The 17,121-nt window shown below is 47.5% G+C and overlaps 1 protein-coding gene across 1 annotated transcript; it reads right to left on the bottom strand.

The window, feature by feature from the left end:
- Positions 1 to 630: 630 nt before the first annotated feature.
- On the bottom strand, positions 631 to 6,581 carry p2ry11 (purinergic receptor P2Y11). The gene is made up of 2 exons (XM_033012344.1): positions 6,421 to 6,581; positions 631 to 2,069 (listed from the first exon to the last, which is right to left on the bottom strand). Exon 2 carries the CDS (start codon positions 1,685 to 1,687, stop codon positions 665 to 667), a length of 1,023 nt encoding a protein of 340 aa, XP_032868235.1. The 5' UTR covers positions 1,688 to 2,069; positions 6,421 to 6,581; the 3' UTR covers positions 631 to 664.
- Between the last annotated feature and the right edge of the window lie 10,540 nt (positions 6,582 to 17,121).

Here is a 17,121-nt window from a genome sequence, read left to right as displayed (position 1 = left end):
CAACTGACAAACAACCCCCATTTACCTGCTCTCTTTGCCCCACCTGGATGCTCACTCGTTTCTCCTTTACCCCCTTTCCCTATTCCTCTGGCTTCATATTTTGCTAATTCCATCCTTATCAATCTGCAAAAGGGTCCAAACCCGAAATGTCACCTACCCCTGTCCTCCAGTGATGCTGCCTGACCCGCTGAGTTACTCAAGCACTTTGTGTCTCCTTATCTCACACTTTTTGTTTTCTCATCTCCAGCCTTTGTCCAAACATCTTCCAATCTAACCCCCTCTCGCCTGTATCCATCTATTACTTGCTAGGCTTTGTCCCACCCCCACCTCACTTCCAGCTTTCTCCTTCTTACTGCAATTAGTCTGAAGAAGGGTCCAGACCTGAAAGTTGGCCTGCCCATGTCCTCCAGAGGTGCTGCCTGTCAATGTTCTCATAAGTGCTGCCTGCCAATGTTCTCCAGAGATGTTGCTTGTCCATGGCCTCCAGAGATCCCATCTGTACATGTTCTCCAGAGCTGCTGATTGTCCATGTTCTCATAAGTGCTGCCTGCCAATGTTCTCCAGAGATGTTGCTTGTCCATGTCCTCCAGAGATCCCATCAGTACATGTTCTCCAGAGCTGCTGCCTGTCCATGTTCTTCAGAGATTCTGCCTGCCCTGCTGAGTTACTCCAGCATTGTGTCTTTATTTGTAGCCAGCATCTGCAGTCCCTTGTGTCTTCTTTGTGATTCCTGTGTGTTGACCCGCCGGCGGCCACAGCTCGCCCACATCTCCTTCAGGTTGTCCAGCTGGGTGGCGTAGAGCAGCGGGTGGATGCAGGCGTTGAGGGAGACCAGGCCCTTGCTCAGCTGGTAGGCCGTGTAGATGGTGCTGGACCTGCTGCGGTCATCCAGCCGGTGCAGCCGGCGGTAGAGGTTGACGTTGCGCAGCACGGTGTAAGGGATGAAGGAGACGGCGTAGAGGACAACCACGGTGCAGACCAGCAGCCACACCCGCCTCCGCTCCGACTCGCCCGTGCTCTGGCTGCCCGCCACCACACGCACGATGGACAAGTATGAGAGGAAAGTGACGAGGAAAGGCAGGGCGCAGCCCACCGCCGCCAGGAACAGGCTGTAGGCCAGGTAAGACGGCAAGGCCTCGTCCGTGGCCGAGCCCAGACACTCGGTGCGGTTGCCCTTGGGCCTGAGCTGGGAGAAGGCCAAGGCGGGAGAGGTGATGGAAGCGGCCAACAGCACGGCGGCCAGGCTCGCCATCTTGGCGTGCTTCAGCCTGAGGTGATTGTGGGCGAACATGGGGTGCACGATGGCCACGTAGCGGTTGAGGCTGATGCAGGCGATGAGCAGGGCGCTGCCGTACAGGTTGCAGGCGAAGAGGAAGCGCTCCAACTTGCAGAGGGCCGCCCCAAACGCCCAGTCCTTGCCGGACGAGTAGTAGGCGAGCATCAGCGGCAGGGTGATGACATAGAGCAGGTCGCTGATGGCCAGGCTGAAGGCGTAGATGATGCCCGAGTGCCAGGTCTTCCTCTGCCTCAGGAACAGGCAGATGGCCAGAGCGTTGCCCACAAACGCCACGACAAACACCACCCCAAACAGCGGTGGCAAGAACGTTCCTTGGATGTCTGCATGCGAAGCACTGGAGCTCAAAGATCCTACAGGATCTTTGCTGGAGCTGTTGCTGTCTCCACCCATCGGTTAGCTGCCTCTTTCCCTCACAAGACTTGAGGTAGGCCCCTCTTCCACTGCCGTGGAGTTGGAGATATCAAGGCTTTACCGTTCTAGAGATATCAAGGCCTGGAGATGTCGTGGCTTTGAACTTTTGGAGATATCGAGACTTTAAATTTCTCGAGATACCAAGGCTTCAGAAGACTCACAGAACTGGAGATGTCGAGTTAATGAAGATGTTGAGGGCTTATTCCACAGATATCAAGGCTTTACTCTCCTGGAGATATCAAGGCTTTAGGTAGCTGTAGATGCTGAGGCTTTACTCTTCTAGAGATGTTGCGGCTTATATCTTCTGGAGATATCAAGGCTTTACTCTCCTCTTGATGCTCCTTGAGGGCTCCAAGAGTTCCTGGAAGACAAATGGAAATGAGCAGGTTCGAGAGACCAACTACAGATTGCACCGAGCTTTGCTAATAACGCTTACACTATGAATAAGTTTAGTAGAAGTGCCCACACATGCTCAGCAAGTAGTGAGAGATGGCAATCACACCGTTGTCTGAACAAACAACGTTTTCCTTTTGCAAACAAACCATCTCAAATTGAGTTTGCTCAGAAATGGACTTTGAAAATAAAACATTCTTTCTGCTCCCCGTGGCGTTGTGTAATTGCCGCTTCCGTGCAAGCGGAAGGACTGTTTGTTTCCCAATCACAGCGATCCTGTCTACCTTTCCTGTAATTTATTGAGCGGAAAATATCTCCTTCAGATGTTGCCCCATCTGATATTATAGCCATGACCTTAAAGCTCCAGCAAGTAAGAATTTTGTTGGTGCGTGTGACAATCTGTCTCTCCACCACAATTCCATCTCGCTCGGCTGCACGTTCACACATTGAACGCTTCCTCCTTTAAATCCACTCCCTCCAAATTATATGTCCAAGCTTCTCCTGTACATTGTGGAAAAGCCAAAACAGTTCTCCCAGTCTCTTCTGGGTGCCTTCCTCATCTCGCTGACAACGTCAGTGACACCTCCTATCTGTCTCCACCATCACAGTTGCATTCATTAACCACTTGAATGAATAATTTATTTCTATTACATGAAAAAGAATAAAACGTTACAATCTGTGTGAATATGAACCAACACTGTATACATTTCACACAACGTTCACATAATCAATGACCGAAAAAGGAAGAGTCAGGCTACTGCTGAAAGCACGGGACACCGCTTTCAGGTCAGGCGATGCTCGAGCCTACAGTTCAGCCAGGGCTAACCTGAAGAGGGGCATCAAGAAGGCCAAGCACTGCCATAAGCTCAGGATTGAGGAGCACTTCAACAACAACTCCGACCCCCGACGCATGTGGCAAGGCATCCAGGCCATCACGGACTACAGACCCTCCAACACCACCCCCACATCCAGCGACGCCTCCTTCCTTGAGGAGCTTAACCACTTCTATGGCCGCTTCGACAGGGACAATCTAGAGACAGCCATGAAGGCTGTGCTACCTGCCGATCACCAACCCCTCACACTCACCCCCTACTCATTTGCTATGTCGTTCTTCCAGGGAGATGCTAAATGCATTTCGTTGTCTCTGTACTGTACACTGACAATGACAATTAAAATTGAATCTGAATCTGAATCTGAATCTGAAGAGGCTGAAGCCATGAAGCTTATTTTTGCCTATCCTTCAGGGCCTGTCCCACTTAGGCAATGTTTTAGGCAACAACAGGTGACATTTTTCAACATGTTGAAAATTCTTCGGAGACAGTGGCGACAAGTTGGGCTGTCGTAGGTTGTCACCCGGTGCTGACTTCGGTGAATTCCATTGTCCTAGTTGCTGGCAGTCGCCTAAAAAAAACCGCCCAAGTGTGACAGGCCCATTCCTCTCCACCTTTTACTTTCACCTACTCCTTCATTGAATCTTTGCTTTTTCCCCTTCAGGAGATGAATTAGTGAGCAATATACTTGATAAACTCACAGAATCTTCGGATGCCTCGAGTACCTGCCTTGGGGAGACTCAGTAGCACAGTGATAGAGTTGCTGGCTTACAGCGCTAGAGACCTGGGTTTGATCCTGACTACAGGTGCTATCTGTATGGAGTTTGTACATTGTACATTCTCCTTGTGTTTTAGTTTTAGAGATACAGCACGGAAACCAGCCCTTTGGCCCACCCAGTCCGCGCCAACCAGCAATCCCCGTACACTAACACTTTCCTACACACTAGGAACAATTTACAATTATACCAAGCCAATACCCTACAAACCTGTACGTCTGGAGTGTGAGAGGAAACTGGAGATCCTGGAGAAAACCAACTCCACCGTGTCGCCCCGTATGGGTTTTCTCTGGGTGCTCCCGTTTACTCCCACAATCTAAAGACGTACAGGTTTGTAGGTTAATTGGCTTATATTAATTGTCCCTATTGTGTTGTATAGAAAAGGCGTACACATGATCGTTAATCAGTGCAGACTGGATGAACCTGTTTCCACGCTGCATCTCTAAAACCAAAGATCCTACAGAGAGCAAGAGAGTCCACTCGACGAAAAAGACATAGTACGGTCATGGGCAGATTCGTGAGTGTAATTTAAGGCCCCATTTCCGTAACCGGCTTCCGTCTCCGCACCAAAGATCCCATAGGATTCTAGTGCGGAGACGGAAGCCGGTTACGGAAACATCCTCGTAAAAATAAAAGTTATTTGGTAAAAATCTTCTTCTCATTTTCAGAATTATAATTTATTAACACAAACTGTTCCCCCGCAACGTTGATTACACTGCGAGTCGGGTCGGGTCAGGTCGGGTCGGGTTACTGAAATGGATGACAAAAAAGGCCCACGTTCCGCTCCGTTGCGTACTACACGTCAGCCCATTGCATTTAGCGGGAGTGGTCCATCTTGTTCCGCTATAGGATCTTTGTCTAAGACTCTACAGGTTTCCCTACAGGTTCTGTCCTCCCAGTCCCACCTCCCAAACAGTGCTCTCCACAGAGACCCCTTTTATCCTCAACCATGGCGTGCCTTACTGAGAGCTGGGACATCTGTTAAAATTCCACCCCTCCGCACACCCCCAGCAAGGACAGTGTCCTTCCCTGCTGCTCACCAAGACTCACATTCAACACTTCCATCTTCCATTATTCCCACCACCTTCAACGGAATGCTTTCACCAGACACACAGAGTTGTGGAGCTGTACAGCACAGAAACAGCCCCTTAGGCCCAACCTGCCCAAAATGCCTATCCACGCTAATCCCATTCACCCGCGGTGGCCTCATATCCCTCTATTCCTTACGTGTCCAAGTTTCTGTTGAAATGCATTTTAAACACTGTAATCCTATCCGCCTCCACATTCTCTGGCAGCTTGTTAATTAAAACCACTGCCAGGAAAAACCTGCCCCTCAGAGCTCCTTCAAATTTTTCCTTTCTCGTTTTAAACCTGTGCCCTCTAATTTAACCCCCCCCCCCCCCCCGGGACCTAAGAAAAAGACTATCCACCAAGCTGTGCCCCCTCCTATTTTTATAAACTAAAATACAGGTTCACCTCAACAATGAAAACAAACCCAACCTATCCAACCTATCCTCTTAACTAAATTGCTCTTTTCCAGGCAACATGTTCTCTCCCTCTGCTTCCACCCATATCCCTCTCCCTGGCCTCGTATTTCATTTCTCTCCCGACCTTCACCCTCTCTCCACCCATCTGGCAATCAAACCACCAACCTCCCACCCCCTGTATCCACCTATCGCTTGCTAGGATGTATCCTGCCCTCCCACCTCTTTTCCAATTGTTGTCGTCCCTCCCCCCCTCTAGAATCAGCCTGAAGAAAGGTCTCGACCCAAATGCCACCTATCTATTCCCTCCACAGATGCTGCCTGACCCGCTGAATGACTCCAGCACTTTGTCTCTTACTCAAGATTCCAGCATCTGTAGTTCTCCACATTTCCCTTCCCTCTGCTTCCAGCAGTTTGTAGGGATCGTTCTCGCTACGGCTCCCTGAATCACACACATATCTCTCCCTCTAACACCCTGAAGAAGGGTTTTGGCCCGAAACGTTGCCTATTTCCTTCGCTCCATTTATGCTGCTGCACCCACTGAGTTTCTCCAGCACTTTTGTCTACCTTCCATTTTCCAGCATCTGCAGTTCCTTCTTAAACACTCACCTATCTCTCCCTCTAACACCCATCCACCCACTCCAACCCACGTCCCTTCCAACAGCACATTTCCTTGCAACCACAGGAGATAAAATGCCTGCCTTAAAAGCTCTTCTCTTCCCACGGATCAGGAATCCAAACACTTAGTTTAGTTTCGTTTAGAGATACAGCGTGGAAACATGCCCTTTAGGCTACCGAGTACGCGCCGACCAGCAGTATCAAGAAGAAGGGTCTCGTCACCTATTCCTTCGCTCCATAGATGCTGCCTCACCAGCTGAGTTTCTCCTGCATTTTTGTCTACCTTCGATTTTTCCAGCATCTGCAGTTCTTTCTTAAACAACCAGTTCTGCCCTACACATTTGGGACAATTTACAGAAGCCAAGTAAAACCTGTAAACCGGCACGACTTTGGAATGTGGGAGGAATGAATGAATGATTAGATTATTAATGTGACAAGTCACAGTGAAATTCACTGGAGCACCCGGAGAAAACCCACGCATCACAGGGAGAACATACAAACACCCTACAGACGGCACCGGTAGTCGGAATCGAACCCAGGTGCCTGGCGCTGTAAGGCAGCAACTCTGCCACCGGGCTGCCTCTAAACCCGTGGGTGAAGCAAAAACTCACTTGTACTTGTACGATTCAGTCTACTGTATTGGACGGCATCCTCGATGTTGGAGATCGGGCAAGAGCCTCTGTTCACACTGCAGTGGTGACTCATTTAATTCTCCACCCACACGCTCTCTCTGATCTCTTACACGGTGCCGACATATCCCGCCGTGAGTTTGAGGAAGTGAATCTCATCTTTAATGTACTACCTTGCAGCCTTCATAAACGCACACTGACCTCAACCGTTTCCAAGAATCAGCCACCACCGCCCCCAAGTACCATGGCAGCACCATACAGGAATCTCTCTGCACATCTGGTGCTTCAGATTTCACTCTCCCCTCCCACTGATACCTTCCCCACCCCCGGGCGTACTTTCCCCACCCACTCTCCTCACCGCCTGAGTCACACAGTCTTTTCCTGATGCTCTATCGCAGCTAGGCTTGCCAACTTTCCCAAATAAGGGACAAAAAGGTCAAAATAAGGGACAAATTCCCGACGGCAATTCGTAGACCGACTCTGCCATGATGAGTTGGCCCGGGTGCTGGACTGCACACAAAGCCCAGCTGGCAGGCCAGCTGAGGAGTTTTGGCCCGGGTACCGGGTTTCAGAAGAATGTTCCTGACACAAAACATCACTTATCCATGTCCTTCAGAGATACAATTGACCTGCTGAATTAGTCCAGCACTTTGTTTATTTGTAATGAACAATATGGGGAGGCACAGCCCGACAGCACCAGCGACCCGGGTTCAATCCTGACTATGGATGGTGCCTGTACAGTATTTGTATGTTCTCCCTGTGACCACGTGGGTTTTCTCCAGGTGCTTGGGTTTCTTCATAACATTCGAACCTGAACACGGTTAGGTGACGTTTTGGGTCGAGACCCAGGGGGCAAGAAGATACTGTCTGACTTGCTGAGTTACTCCAGCACTTAGTGTCTTAACCTGTTTGATAATCTTGGCTGAAGTGTAAACATTGTTCGGGGCAGCAAAAAATCTCCTGGCTCCTCTTTAAATTAAATTTTATGCATTCAGCATGGAGTGCAGGTTTGCTTTGACATATCATCTGGAAGGCAGCATCCAGGTTACAGCTATACTGCACTCAGTCCATTGGCATGGAACACCTGCTTCAATTTCAGGAGTGGAGCTGCTGACTTAAGGCAACCAACATTGAAAGAAGTTGTTCAGTCCAGATTTCTTTTGTTGAGGATTGTTGAAGTCCGACAAAATGGACTGCTTCTCCCTTACAGAGAAAAAATATAAACTTTCAACTGATCCTGTAAAACCATCAATAAAAATCTTGCCATATAAAGAGATGGGAAGCACATAGTTTCATATTCTCTTCACTTTCTGGTTAGATAAGTTTCTCCAAAACCCTTAGTGGGTGTATTATGAAGTCTCCGATAGTAATCAAGTGCAAACACATGTAGAATAAGATAGACCTTGAGGAGAGGAGAACTTCTTCAAAGTAGGCATACCTTGAGGAGAGGAGAACTTCTTCAAAGTAGGCATACCTTGAGGACTTCAAAGTAGGCATACCTTGAGGACTTCAAAGTAGGCATACCTTGAGGAGATGCTGCTGCACCCGCTGAGTTTCCCCAGCAATTTTGTGTACCTTAGAATAAGATAGACATGGGTGATAGACACAATATGGGTGATAGACACAATATGCTGGAGTAATTCAGCGGTACAGGCAGCATATCTGGAGAGAAGGAATGAGTGACGTTTCAGGTCGAAGGGTCTCGACCCGAAACGTCACCCATTCCTTCTCTCCAAATATACTGCCTGTCTTGCTGAGTTACTCTAGCATATTGTGTCTATCACCCATTCCTTCTCTCCCTGTCCCACTGAGTTACTCCAGCATTTTGTGCCCATTTTTGGTTTAAACCAGCATCTGCAGTTCCTTACTACAGATATAGAATAATCTCCTTCGCTCACCTGCCTCTTTGCAGCAAAGCTCTTGTTACGAGCCGGGACCGCTGTTGCGTTCAAGTAACTCTTCTATTCCTTTTTGCAAACGTTGCACTTTGTGGTAAAAATGCAGCCAAGTTGACACAGGACTTGGGTCTGTGTTGAAACAAGGGGAGAAGCTGTCAGCACTTGCTGGCGAGATTTCAATAATGTTTCCTAAACAAGAAACAGAAAACTATTCGGATTTTAAACATTTATTGCATTCTCCAGGAAGCTTGTTTATATGAGATAAGAATTATGGCAGGAAGATCCTGCCAGCCCTCGAGTTGTGCCAATGATCAGAGCTGCCACTACAGCTAAGTCCTGATTACTCACGCTTCCCCAAAGCCCAGAGAAGCCAGATAACCAGATTGTTAAGGGCTTGGACACGCTAGAGGCAGGAAACATGTTCCCGATGTTGGGGGAGTCCAGAACCAGGGGCCACACAGTTTAAGGATAAGGAGCAAGCCATTTAGAATGGAGACGAGGAAACACTTTTTCTCACAGAGAGTGGTGAGTCTGTGGAATTCTCTGCCTCAGAGGGCGGTGGAGGCAGGTTCTCTGGATGCTTTCAAGAGAGAACTAGATAGGGCTCTTAAAAATAGTAGAGTCAGGGGATATGGGGAGAAGGCAGGAACGGGGTACTGATTGGGGATGATCAGCCATGATCACATTGAATGGCGGTGCTGGCTCGAAGGGCCGAATGGCCTACTCCTGCACCTATTGTCTATTGTCAACCCATCCATTTCAACCTAGATCATAATCAATGATCGTAGCCCTCTGATCCTCTGAATCATTCCTCATCATCACTGTTCCAAATGCTTGAACATTCACTTGTGAATCTTGGCCCTTTCATTTGTTTGCAATGAACTCTTTAGTTTAATTTAGAGATACTACTTGGAAACAGGCTCTTTGGGCCCAGTGAATCCATGCCGACCAACAATTAGTTTCATCATGTGGGCAATTCTCAGAAGTTATTTAACCTACAAACCTGTATGTCTTTGGGTTGTGGGAGGAAACCAGTGCAGCTGGAGAAAACCCACGTGGTCACAGGGCGAAGGTACAAAGTCTGTAAACACAGCGCCTGAAGTTAGGATGGAACCCGGGTCTCTGGCGCTGTAAAGCAGCAACTCTACCACTGATCCGCCATCCTTCCTGTTAAAACCCAATCACTGCAGGCTGATATTATTCAATCGCACGTCAGATCAGGCCTCCTGCCCCAGGACCCCTGCAGACCTGACAGAACCTAGATTTAATCACACCCCGTGAGAGATTAGTGTAGCAAAGTTGCAGAAATGCAGAACCATCTTTCTGACCTGACATGTGGGTAGAACTGCAGTTGTCGCCGCAGGTAGAGTTTTAGACTTTAGGGGAACTAAGGTTCAGAAGGACCAAGGGGGAAGAGTGGGATCAAGGCCAATGAACCACGACCATAATCGCGAGGCTCCTGTGATCATTTCTTCTGCCCATTAAAGCAGCTGAGATAACTTTGCCAGGGAGTCGAAAGAAGGGTCCCGACCCAAAACATCGCCGGGGGGGGGGGGGGGGGGGGGGGGGGGCAATCTGTGAGAAGAGGATTACACAGACACACGGGGATTAATGGCAACATCTGGGTTTTTTTAAACAAAAATAAATGTAATCAATTATTGCAAGAATAATATTAAATACAAAACAACACCAAAGAAACTCACCACCATAAAACAAAGTCACCCAATTATCTAAACAAATATTCTTAATTGCCAATGAAGTTGGAGAGATTTTGAAGAAGATTTGTGGTGAGGAGAGATAAACGTGGGAACCTGAATCCGGCAGAACCAGGCAGTTTGAACTTTCTTTCGCCTTCCATCACAGCGAGGAATGTGGAGGAGTCACTGTGATGGATGTTTATGTTAAAATGTGTATCAGTGTAACAAAAAAAAAAAAAAAAGAAGTTGTACATAAAATGTATTATGAAAATATATATTAGGCACTTTGGTGCCATATGACTGTACTTACTTCTAATAAAATAAAATATTTTTTTTAAAAAAATGTGTTTTGTGTGTTCTGTTGTTTTTTATTTGTATGACTGACTTGACAAATGAAATTCCTCTTATGTTGCAAAACATACTTGGCTAATAAAGTATTATTGTATTGCATTGTATTGTAAAGGAAAGGCAACTGAAGGGTCCCGTCCCAAAACGTCACCTATTCATGTTCTCCTGAGGTGCTGCCTGACCCGCTGAGCTACTCCAGCACTTGGTCTCCATAAGATATAAAGAGTTAATGGTGTAGGTGAGGGGGATATTTAGGAAGGCTGGGCAACGACAGATGATAGGCAGAGTGCTGTGGGATGAGGCAGAGGTCCAAGCACAGCCAGGTTCAAGAAAAATAGTACGATAAAAGCTAAACACAAAGCAAACACACACACAAACATTGCAACTACAGTTGGACTCACAGTTTCTTTGCCGCGCCGAGCCTCTATATTGTAGCTGCTTTCTCAGCCGTGACCATGGGCGACGTTTCGGGTCGATACCGTTGTGAAACCAGCACCTGCAGTTCTGCTGTTCCTTGTTGCACATGAGTAAAAGGAACCCGTCTTAAAATAAACGCTAGAACGTTTCCAGTAAATAACACCTTTGCAGACAAATGTGTTTCTTCCGTATTTCTTCAAACCCCACCTTTCACCAACCACACACACTATGTAGTTATTCACATGCATGTCTCTGGCAAGGCACACACTTATTGTCCATCATCCATAATTGGCTTTGTGGAGGTGGGAAAAGATTGTCACATTAGACAACAGGTGCAGGAGTAGGCCATTCGGCCCTTCCAGCCAGCACCGCCATTCAATGTGATCATGGCTGATCATCCCCAATCAGTACCCCGTTCCTGCCTTCTCCCCACATCCCCTGACTCCGCTATTTTTAAGAGCCCTATCTAGCTCTCTCTTGAAAGCATCCAGAGAACCTGCCTCCACCTGCCTCCACCAGAACCAGGGGCCACGGACTCACAGAGAGTGGTGAGTCTGTGGAATTCTCTGAGGCAGAGAATTCCACAGACTCACCACTCTCTGTGAGAAAAAGTGTTTCCTCTTCTCCGTTCTAAATGGCTTGCCCCTTATTCTTAAACTGTGTGGCCCCTGGTTCTGGACTCCCCCAACATCGGATGGGGAGGTGCGGGAGTTAACCAAGAGAGATGAAGGGTGAGTCAGAATGCTGCACAAATTGACATAGAGCCCACTGCTCTTGCTCTGCTGGTAAAGATTACGGGCTTGAAAGGTGATATTGAAGTATATAATTAGGGATGGCACATTGGCGCAGCGGTAGAGTTGCTGCCTTACAGCGCAGTAGACCCGGGTTTGATCCTGATCTCGGGTGCTGTCTGTACGGAGTTTGTACGTTCTCCCTGTGACCACACGGGTTTTCTCCGGGTTCACCGTTTTTCTCTCACATTCGAAAGATGTGAAGGTTTGTAGGATAATTGACTTCTGCAAATTGTTCCTAGAGTGTAGGATAGAACGAGTGTAGAGGTGACCGATGATCGGCCTGTCTCCATGCTGTATCTCTAAACTAAAATAATTGCCATAAGCCAGGGCACTGCTCGATTCACCTCTACCCCATTGAGGACGTTGTCTAACATTGATGTGCTCAATGCTGAGAACTATTTGAAACCACATACCTCCACAGATTCAGGAACAGTTTCTTCCCAGATGTTATCAGGTTCTTCGCAACAGCTGGAATGTGGTCCTGACCTCCCGTCTGTCTCGTTGGAGATCTATGAGCTTTCTTTACTTGGGCTTTATCGGACTTCAACGTTATATCTTTGCACTAAATGCTGCACCCTTACCCTTTATGTTTACGGTGTGGAAGGCTTGATTGCCTTCACGTATAGCCTTTTTCTTCACTGGATAGCACACAAACAAAAGCTTAAAGACTGGATAGACTCGGTTTGTACTCGCTAGAATTTAGAAGATTGAGGGGGGATCTTATAGAAACTTACAAAATTCTTAAGGGGTTGGACAGGCTAGATGCAGGAAGATTGTTCCCGATGTTGGGGAAGTCCAGAACAAGGGGTCACAGTTTAAGTAAGGATAAGGGGGAAATCTTTTAGCACCGAGATGAGAAAAACATTTTTCACACAGAGAGTGGTGAATCTCTGGAATTCTCTGCCACAGAAGGTAGTTGAGGCCACAGTTCATTGGCTATATTTAAGGGAGTTAGATGTGGCCCTTGTGGCTAAAGATATCAGGGGGTATGGAGAGAAGGCAGGTACAGGATACTGAGTTGGATGATCAGCCATGATCATATTGAATGGCGGTGCAGGCTCGAAGGGCCGAATGGCCTACTCCTGCACCTATTTTCTATGTCTATGTTTGTACTGTATCTTGGTACAAGTGACAATAATAAACAAACAAATAAAGCACTCTGCGTCTTCTCCTGTGCTCTGTCTATTGTACCTGAGTTTAAACTGGTTGTATCTATGCATGGTAAATCTGATCTCTTTGGAAAGCAATCAGGATAAAGCTTTTTACTGCACCTCAGTATATGTGACAATCATAAACGTGAGGCCGAGGTATGTCAGTGGTAGACGGGCCGAATGGCTCAATTGGTGGTGCTGGTGCTGATCAAGAGAGTAGGATGGTGTGCTGGCTGTTGTTGGTGCGTGCTCATCAGCAGAAGCGTAGAGTCCTGGGATGGTGTAAGGTGACAACAGCATCTGGGAAAGGTAGCGTGGGAGTACTTGATGAAAGGCAACACGTACAGGAATAATCTGAGGAAGGACATCCTTGCGATTGAGGCAGTGCAGCGTAGGTTCACAAAGTTAATCCCCGGGATGGCGAGTCTGTCATATGAGGAAAGATTGGAAACACTGGGCTTGTATTCACTGGAATTTAGGAGGTGAGGGGACCTTACAGAAAAATTATAAAAAGATTGGACAAGCTAGATGTAGGAATTTTTTTCCCAATGTTGGGGGAGTCCAGAACCAGGGGGCCACAGTCTAAGAATAAAGGGGAGGCCATTTAAAAGTGAGATGAGAAAAAACTTTTTCTCATCTCAGTTAGAGTTGTGAATTTGTGGCATTCTCTGCCACAGAAGACAGCGGAGGCCAAATCACTGGATGAATTTAAAAGAAGGTTAGATAGAGGTCTAGGGGCTAGCGGAATCAAGGGATATGGGGAGAAGGCAGGCACGGGTTACTGATTGTGGATGATCAGCCATGATCACAATGAATGGCGGTGTAGGCTCGAAGGGCCAAATGGCCTCCTCCTGCACCTATTTTCTATGCTTCTATGAATATAATTATCGGTGCCTCTGGCAGTCCCAGAACATGCTCAGCACTGGCATCCAGCCAAATGCTCCCACGTCCTGTTCACAAAAGGAGAAATCTCATTCAGTCAATGACTGGCCTATCAGTCAGAGGAAGTCGATATTAAAGGGTGTGCAGGTGCAGTGAAAACAAGGCGCGTTCATGCAAAAATCTTTAATGTGCAGTTCAGATTGAGAAATAAATTGGTAAAATATTTGGTCTGCTGCCAATTAGAGGCAGAGCACAAAAGCAAAGGTGATGAAGTCAATGGAACTGGTGATGATGGCTTACAAAAAAAAATCAATGTGCTGGAGTAACTCAATGAGTCAGACGACATTTCTGGAGAACATGGATAGGTGACAGCTCGGGTCGCTCATCCATGTTTTATGGAGATGTTGCCTGCCTGACCTGCTGAATTACTCCAGCACTTTGCGTCTGTTAAAAAAAAATCAATTGAACCAAGTATAGAGTTTGTTGACTTCTGGGCAGTGCATTTTGTGAAAGTAATGTGAAATGTAGGGTAGTAACTCAGCGGGTCAGATCTCACCAGGGCCCTGTACAACTGCAGAAGGACTCCTATACTCAAATCCTCTCGTTATGGTGGCTCAGCACTTTAACTCCCCCTCCCATTCCGTATCCAACCTCTCTATCCTGGGCCTCCTCCACGGCCAGAGTGAGCAACACCGAAAATTGGAGGAACAGCACCTCATATTCCGCTTGGGCAGTCTGCATCCTGGTGGCATGAACATTGAATTCTCACAATTCTGTTAGCCCTTGCTGTCTCCTCCCCTTCCTACCTCTCCCTCAGCCCTCGGGCTCCTCCTCCTCCTTTTTCCTTTCTTCTCCCCGCCTCCCCCCCACCCCATATCAGTCTGAAGGGTTTTGGCCCAAAACGTTGCCTATTTCCTTCGCTCCATAGATGCTGCTGCACCCGCTGAGTTTCTCCAGCATTTTTGTGTGTCCTCTCGTTATGAAGGTCAATATGCCATTAGCTTTCTTCACTGCCGGCTCTACCTGCATGTTTGCTTTCAGTGACTGGTGTACAAGGACACCCAGGTCTCGTTGCACTTCCCTTTTTCCTAATTGAGTAAGAGATACAGCGTGGAAACAGGCCCTTCGGCCCAACATGCCCACAACCAGCCAACATGTCCCTGCTACACTGGTCCCACCAATCTGTGGTAGGTCCATATCCCTCCAAACCTGTCCTATCCATGTACCTGTCTAACTGTTTCTTAAACATTGGGATGGTCCCAGCCTCAACTACCTCCTCTGGCAGCTCGTTCCGTGCACCCACCACCATTTGTGTGAACAGGTTTCTGAGTTGTGGAGCAGTTTCTGAACAATACAGTCAGGGCGTTGCCAACCTTTGCTGCTGCCAGCGTCTGTTGTTGTATAATGCCTTGAAGAGATGATAATGTTGGTTTCTGTTGTGGTGAAAATTACTAAGGTTATAGAGCCCTCCAACAGGAAACAGGCCCTTCCACCCTACTTGCACGTGCTGACCAAGCTGACATTCTAAGCTGGTCCCACTTGCCTGCATTGACTTCTAAACCTTTCCTGTCATACCTATTGTTCCATTATGGTCACCTAATCTGAGAAACAGTGAAAACCTTTTCTTGCCGTGCTATCGAGTCAAATCAAAATATGCATGAATACAGTCACGCCGTGCACAAGTGCAACAGGGTGAATACAAAGAGAAAAATAACCAGAGTGCTGAATGATTGTTACAGAGAACTGTGCCCACGCAGTGAGCTCCACTGCTGAGGAGGCTACACGGGATCCCTGGAACCTTCTCCCCCATTATATGTTTAACAGTTCACCACCATTCACAAATGCAGCAGGACAGAACTTTTCTCTGGAGCAAAGAGGAAGCTGCCGGAGGAACTCAGTGGGTCCGGCAGCATCTGTGGAGAAAAAGGTGATGGTCAAGGTTTCAGGACCGATGCATGGTTTCATCTGGAAATGTTGACTTCCTTTTGCCCGACCCACTGAGTTCCCCCAGCATTTTGTTTTTTGTTTCGGGTTCCAGCTCCTGCAGTCTCTTTCCTCCAGAACTTTGCTTTGAGCCATTGGATCTATCGCAGTCGCTGCCTCAAAAAGGCTGGCAGTAACATCAAGGACCCACATCATCCTGGCCACACACTGGCCTCCCCGCTACCTTCAGGTAGAAGGTACAGGAGCCTGAAGACTGCAACGTCCAGGTTCAGAAATAGCTACTTCCCCACAGCCATCAGGCTATTGAACTCAACTCAAACAAAACTCTGAACATTAATACCTCATTATCTGTTTATTTGCACTTTATCTGTTTTATTTATTGATGCGTGTATATATTTATACAATGGTATATGGACACACTGATCTGTTCTGTATTCATGCCTACTATATTCTGTTGTGCTGAAGCAAAGCAAGAATTTAATTGTCCTGTCTGGGACACATGACAATAAACTCTCTTGAATCTTGGTTGTGGGGCGACTCGACTCGATGGTGCCTCTGCCGTTCAACACCCCAGCGGTGCTTCTTCATCTCCGGTAAGCCTGGTGCTTTCCTGCGGCCTCCCCATCGGTCCCGAGTGAACCAGCTTCCACTCTACGGGAATAAGAGTGAGGGAGATAACGGACCAGGAAGCCGTACTCATTTTCGCCACCCGAGACCAAGGTGAAAAAGCACACCTCCAGATTCAGGGACAGTTTCTTCCCAGCTGTTGTGTGTTGGAAGGAACTGCGGATGCTGGTTTAAATTGAAGATAAGACACTAAAAGCTGGAGTAACTCAGCGGGTCAGACAGCATCTCTGGAGAGAAGGAATAGGTGACGTTTCGGGTTGAGACCCCGACTCTCAGGCTGAAGAAGTGTCACCTATTATTTTTCTCCAGAGAAGCTGTCTGACCTGTTTTTTGTGTGTATCTTCCCAGCTGTTATCAGGCATCTGAACCATACTATCAACAGCTAGGGAGCAGTCCTGAATTACTATATACCTCATTGGAGATAGACAAAAGTGCTGGAGAAACTCAGCGGGTGCAGCAGCATCTATGGAGCGAAGGAAATAGGCAAAGTTTCTCCCCAAAACAGTGCCTATTTCCTTCACTCCATAGATGCTGCTGCACCCGCTGAGTTTCTCCAGCATTTCTGTCTACCTTCGATTTTCCAGCATCTGCAGTTCCTTCTTAAATACCGCATTGGAGACCCTGGGACTATCTTTGATTGGATTTACACTAAACGTTATTCCCTTCTCATGTATCTACACTGTGAATGGCTCGATTGTAATCATGTATTGTCTTTCCGCTGACTGGTTAGCACGCAACAAAAAGCTTTTCACTGTACCTCGGTACACGTGACAATGAATTAAACTGAAGGAATGATGTTGAATGTGGAGCAAGAACATGAATCGACCTACCAGGGCGCAGAAACATCATGCTGTGGGTTCCAATGTGAGCAAGTTAAGACGGAAGTTAGGACTAAAATGGGAAAGGAAATGAGGGAAGTTGGAAA

This window comes from Amblyraja radiata, chromosome 35 (assembly GCF_010909765.2).
Source record: "Amblyraja radiata isolate CabotCenter1 chromosome 35, sAmbRad1.1.pri, whole genome shotgun sequence".
Taxonomy (NCBI): Eukaryota; Metazoa; Chordata; class Chondrichthyes; order Rajiformes; family Rajidae; genus Amblyraja; species Amblyraja radiata.
Note: the sequence above shows the minus strand (reverse complement) of the source record. Positions and strands in the feature narration are given on the sequence as shown.